This window comes from Empidonax traillii, unplaced genomic scaffold (genome assembly GCF_003031625.1).
Source record: "Empidonax traillii isolate 1590-97213 ecotype Southwest subspecies unplaced genomic scaffold, ASM303162v1 scaffold925:size245191, whole genome shotgun sequence".
Lineage (NCBI taxonomy): Eukaryota > Metazoa > Chordata > Aves > Passeriformes > Tyrannidae > Empidonax > Empidonax traillii.
The window spans coordinates 224,125-229,661 of NW_020956118.1; the positions used below are offsets into that span (position 1 = coordinate 224,125).

General features: G+C 59.1%; 1 protein-coding gene across 2 annotated transcripts in view; it reads left to right on the forward strand.

Annotated features, from left to right (window-relative positions):
• LOC114067504 (G1/S-specific cyclin-D3-like) overlaps positions 1–5,537 on the forward strand; it is a 30,287-nt gene that overhangs the window by 18,958 nt on the left and 5,792 nt on the right. Inside the window, exons 1-2 of one of the 2 annotated variants that reach the window (XM_027903016.1) lie at positions 328–525; positions 2,001–2,216. In XM_027903016.1, coding sequence (XP_027758817.1) covers positions 328–525; positions 2,001–2,216 — 414 coding nt within the window. Of the gene's footprint in view, positions 1–327; positions 526–2,000; positions 2,217–5,537 lie in introns of those variants that run through there. The other variant, XM_027903017.1, reaches the window with a different exon arrangement.

Here is a 5,537-nt window from a genome sequence, read left to right on the forward strand (position 1 = left end):
CGCGCGCGGAGCCCGGGGCTCGGCGGGGCCGTGCCGGGAGCGCGGCCAGTTCGGGACCCGCGGCCGCGGCCGCTCCGTCCGTCCCTCCGTCCTTCTGTCTGTCCGGCCGGCTGTCCCGCACCCACAGCCCCAGCCCGCCTGCCCCTGCCCCGCCAGCCCCCTCTGCGTCCGTCCCCGTGTCCGTCCCTCCGTTCCCTTGCCTGTCCCTCCAGCCCCCTGACGGTCCGTCCGTCCTTCCTTCCCTTCGCCTGCCCCTGCGTTCCCTTGTCTGTCCTTCTTCCTGCCCCTCCGTCCCCGTGTCCGCCCGCCCCGGCCTCCCCGCCGCCCATGGAGCTGCTGTGCGTGGAGTCGGCGTCCCGCGTGCCCCGCGCGGGGCCCGACCCGCAGCTCCTGGGGGACCGGCGGGTGCTGCGGAACCTGCTGAGCCTGGAGGAGCGCTACAGCCCCCGCGTGTCCTACTTCCAGTGCGTGCAGCGGGACATCCAGCCCTACATGCGGAGGATGTTGGCCGTCTGGATGCTGGAGGTACGGTCCGTGCCCCTGCGCGGACACGGGCGCTGCTCCCGCCCCGGCGGGGGGAGCGCAGGGCAGGACCCCCCCCCTCGCCCGCGTGTGCTGGGGGTGTCAGGGGTGCAGGGGACAGGGCAGGGGACGCGCCAGCCCGGAGGTGTGCGCTCAGGGGAGGGGGTGATGCCGGTGGGGGCTGCACGTGGAGGGTCCTTTGCGGGCTCTTCGCTCCGTGAGCTCCGGCTGGGCTGAAGCATGTTCGGCCCGTGCGGGAGGAGCGGGGCACACCTCCCCCCCTGAGCCACAGCTCATCCCACCCCTGTGGGGAGAGACCCCCAGAAGCTCCGGGCAGGGCTGGGCTCGGGGCTGCGAGTGCCCAGTTAGAGGGGGAAATAATAACGCTACTATTTACTTCCCCAAATTAAAACGGAGCGTGGCTCGCTGCAGGATGGAGTTTGGGGCAAGGGGGGGGATCCCTCGGGGCTCTGCATGAGGTGGTCGCAGTGAAGAGTCTCGGTAAAGAGCGATTTGCAGAGGACCGATGAGGTCGGGATGGAGCTTCCCCGTCCTCCAGCCCGGCGGCTGCTGCAGGGAAGCTCCTTCAAAAAGAAATAATGAACATTTGCTTTTTAAAGGGCTTCCCCCCCCCCACCCCTTCCCTGTTACTCTCTATGCAATTCCCTTTCCGAGAAGGGTATTAAATAACTGGTGCCTCGGGTGCTTCGGGACCTGTCCGTGTGAAGCCCTGAAGGGGTGACAAGTGGGTGACAAGTGGCAGTTGTCACACCCGTGTCGGTGTCGCTGGCGCTGGGGCAGATGGGGCTGGGAGGAGGATGGTGTTTGCTGCAGAACGGGGAGAAACCGCAATATTTTTATGGTCGTGTTGAAAGAAGGAAGTTAAATATGACAAGTGTTTTGATACTGTTGGGAGATAAGGGCAGAGGGCTGAAATTTGGAGCTGCTGGATTCTGTGGCTGAGGGAGGAGGACTTTTGGACCCAGCATTGATTCGGGTGCTGCCACTGACTCTTCTTGTGTCTCTGGAGCACTCGAGGTGGAATTGCCAGCAGCGGATCCCGCTCTGTTAAGTCTCCAGCTGGAGATATGCTGGAACTGCTCACTTTCTCCAGAGATCCGCAGTCCCCACAGGGCAGGAGGTGGCAGCTTTGCTGTCCAGCTGGCTGGAGGCATCTCCAGCAGGGGAGATCAGAAACAGGGCCAAATCAATTCAGTTCTGTCTCATTTGTGCCTCTCCTTCTAGCTGCACCTAAATTCTGCTGCTTTCCCCAGGAAGATGAAGCCTTGAGGCCCTGGGGAAGCTCCTTGCTGGTGCAACCCCAGGGGTGTCATCAGGGTTCACACCGGGAGCTCTTTCACCCCGGAGCCTCCAGAGCCCTGACAAGTGTGAAACACCAGAGGCTTTGAAGCTGCTGTGCAGGCAGGGGCTGGGGAGCCCTGCCTTTACTCTGTGTCTCTGCCGCTGGGTTTTGCCAGGTGTGTGAGGAGCAGAAGTGTGAGGAAGAGGTTTTCCCCCTGGCCATGAATTACGTGGATCGGTTCCTGTCGTCGGTGCCCGTGCAGAAGAACCACCTGCAGCTCCTGGGGGCTGTGTGCATGCTGCTGGCCTCCAAACTGAGAGAAACCATGCCCCTGACCGTGGAGAAACTCTGCATTTACACAGACAACTCCATCACACCTCAGCAGCTCCTGGTAACCACCCTCTACCTCCTCCCCAGCTCTGCTGCATCCTGCTGCCTGCCATCACTCCTGCCTGTGTCCCTTCCCTCACCTCCCTCTGCATTCCAGCCTTCTCTCCCCCTTGCCCTGCAGGGTGTAGTGCCTGTTGGTGGAGACCTTCCCACCTTCCCTGTTGCAGGGAGCAGAATTGTCCCCTCCAGGTCGTAGAGGAAGTTCCTTGTGCCTGCAAGTGCTCGTTTCCAGCCCCGGGCTGTCACCCTGCACACTCAGGCAGAAGTTCAGTTCTGAGGCTTTGAAAGGCAAAGAGTTTTGGTGTCTGATAAAAGATCAGGGATCCAAACCTCTGAGTTCAACTTCACCGGTGCAGGAGGAAACTGGAGAGCCCCTTTTGTTGGGACCTTCCCTGCTGGGGGCTCAGGGCCCCAGGGGATGAAACAGTCACCTGGGGCAAGAACCAGCCCTGGGACTGTTTGCCCTCGAGAATGTCCCAGGGTTACTCATCACCTTACTACGTATCTCTGTTTTTTGGGGGGGCTGGGTGGGGTGATTTGAGTGTGACTTGTCCCCAAGGTGGGGAGTGAACCCACAAAACTTTCAGGTGTGAACCGAGGGCAGTTCTGGTAACTGGGGAGCTCTGGCATGAACGTGGTTTTTCCAGGTGGCAGCGAAAGGGCCAGGGAAAATCCCCTCACCTCCATGACCCTGCAGTTATTTGTGGGTGGTGATTGCCTCAACTGGCACTCACGGGTGGGTGATTAATCGTGGGGAGGGGTGGGAATGCACAGAGGAAACAGCGGTGCTGGTGGCTCCCCTGGATGCTCAGTCCTGTCCCTGAGACCAGGAGGGAGTCACAGGCAGCCCTGGTGACTCCTGCAGCCCACACCTCGGGCTGCAGGGCTGTGTTCTGGGTGGACACCTCGTGCATGCATCCTGGGGGTCCCAGTCATCTTTCATTCTGATTTATTTGGTGAATTCATGGGCAGGATTTGCTGTTTCCAGATGAGTTTTGAGCCCTGTTTGCAGCTGGCTCCTCCCAAAGGAGGGTGGAGGGGTGCAGGTGGGGAGTGGGCAGAGCACGTGCAGCATCCCTGGAGACTTTGCTTTGCTCTCAGACTCCAATGTGAATTCCTCCTTGCTCAGAGTCTTTCTTATTTCTTCCCCCTGAGGTTTGTCAGCAGGAAGCTGTGGCCAGGCAGTGCCACAATGTTCATCTTCCCTTCTCCCTCCTCCTGGGGTGGAGCTGGAGGAGGAAAGCGCTGTCTGATGCCCGTTTTTCAGTGCTGATCCTTCAGGTCTCAGTCCTGGGGTTCTCCTTCCCTGTGTTTTCCCCCCTCCCAGGATCCTGGGTTGCTCTCAGGAGGCACAGATGGATGGCTGGCAGGGATCTCTTGGATCTCTGTGCTCCAGGAGCAATTTGGACTTGAGGTGGATGAAAATGGCTTCATTTTGAGGATCAAAAGTCCTTTTTTGGGCTGGCCACAGGTAGCTTTTCCAGGCAGATGGGATCCCTTTCCCACTCAGCAGTGCAGGGGTTTATTCCTGGTCATCAGAGGGCTGAGCAGAAGCATCAGGAGCCAGCCTGGCCCTTCCAGAGGGGACCTGAGGCGCTGGCAGATCTCTGGGCAGGAGCTGCTCCACAGTCCATCATCTGATGGTCAACTTCCCTGCCCCCCACAAGGCTGGATTTCCAGGGATTTTAACCCTTTTAGGAGCACATCCCACTCTGCTCTCCCATTGTCCTCACTGCAGACAGGGAGGGGAGGGAACATCTGAGGGCCTGAGGAGGGTTTGGGCTCTGAGACCCGCTGGAGTCAGCGCTGGGTTACGACACCCAGGGGCTGCTGTTCCCCCTCTGTGCCGAGCAGGGGATGCTGCTGCTCTTTCACAATCTGGCAGGGTGGGGAGGGGAAGGGGAGCTTCTTCATCAAGGTTTGGACAGTGGTGCATCCTGGCCTCTTCCCACGGACCGGTGCCATCCCAGATTCCAGGGGAGCTGGTTCACATTCCCAGCAGGTTTGCTTCCTTCTCCTGCCGGGATGCTTGGCCCCAGCTCAGCAGCTTGGAAAGGACACCCTTGAAACACACTCCTGATGAGGTTATTCTAGGGAGAAGGAAATGATGCAACGAGGGACTTGTCCATTTGGAGGAAGTTGGATTTCCGTCAGGGGCGTTATCTAACCTACCTTTCCTTTTTTTCTTTTTTCTTTCCCTTTCTTTCTCTTTTAATGAACACTTTTCTGGCCTGTGCAAGAGGGTGTTCAGCTACTTGGGCAGAGTTCTAAGTCACCTCCATCTGCCTGGTTTGCTCCTAATACATTGGCTTGTCTTGGAAATATTCAGCCTAAAGGTCAGTTTTGCCAACAGCCAGGAATTCCCTGGCAAAGCCTGCAGAGGGTGGAGCCTCCAGGTAGATGATGAAGGGAGCAGCAGTGGCCCTGAGTGCCATGAAGAGTGAAAATAAGAGCTGGCTAGAGAGGGATGTGGTTTTCCAGAAGACACTGTGAGGTTTCCCTGCTTTCCCTTCTGCTTGTGGGACAGACGTGACCATTTGTCCCTCTGGAGCTGGTACCTTTGCCTTGACATCCACACTGGAACATGCCCATGGAAGCAGATGTTTGCCCCTGTTTCCCATTTGCCAATGGCCTTTGGAAGCTGCTCATTTCTGGAGCTGCTGGTGGGGTGGGTGACTGGCTGCTCTCTGCACCCTCCCCGTGAGTCACCTCGGGAGCACCGAGTGTGTCACCGGGTCTGTGACAGTGTCAGATGGTCCCTTCTCAGCTGCAGGGACAGCCCAGCACAGCTCCCTTCCCTCCTGCAGCCAGGGCTGCTGCACAGGGGGGTGGGCTCTGCTCCCAGATGGATTTCCAGGCTCCTGCAGGCACAGCAGGTGTGTGGGTGTTGTGAGGGCAGAGCTTGATGTGCAGTGTGGCTGTCACTGCGTGGCAGGGGGAGCTGCTGGGACTGGCACATCCCAGATGGAGTTTGCAGAGCTGGGAATGGAGTCCAACAGTCCCTGCCTGTGGCTCAGGGCTGCCTGAGGGTGCAGTTTGACTGCAGGACTGTGCTCACCTGCTCAGAGCAGGGCAGGCAACGGGAATTCTGCTGTCCTGCCTTCTTTCTTGTTCTCCTGTTTTGGGATGCAGCCAGGAGGGATCAGACTTGCAGAGGGGTAGCTCTGGTGTGTGGTTTCTACCCTCTGAGTTGCTGGCCAGGCACGGAGAGCTCTTCCCTGGGGGTCTTGCAGAAGGGGATCTGGTGCATTCCCAGTGCTGGGATGCTCCAGGGGCAGTGCTGGGATGCTCCAGGGGCAGTGCTGGGATGCTCCAGGGGCAG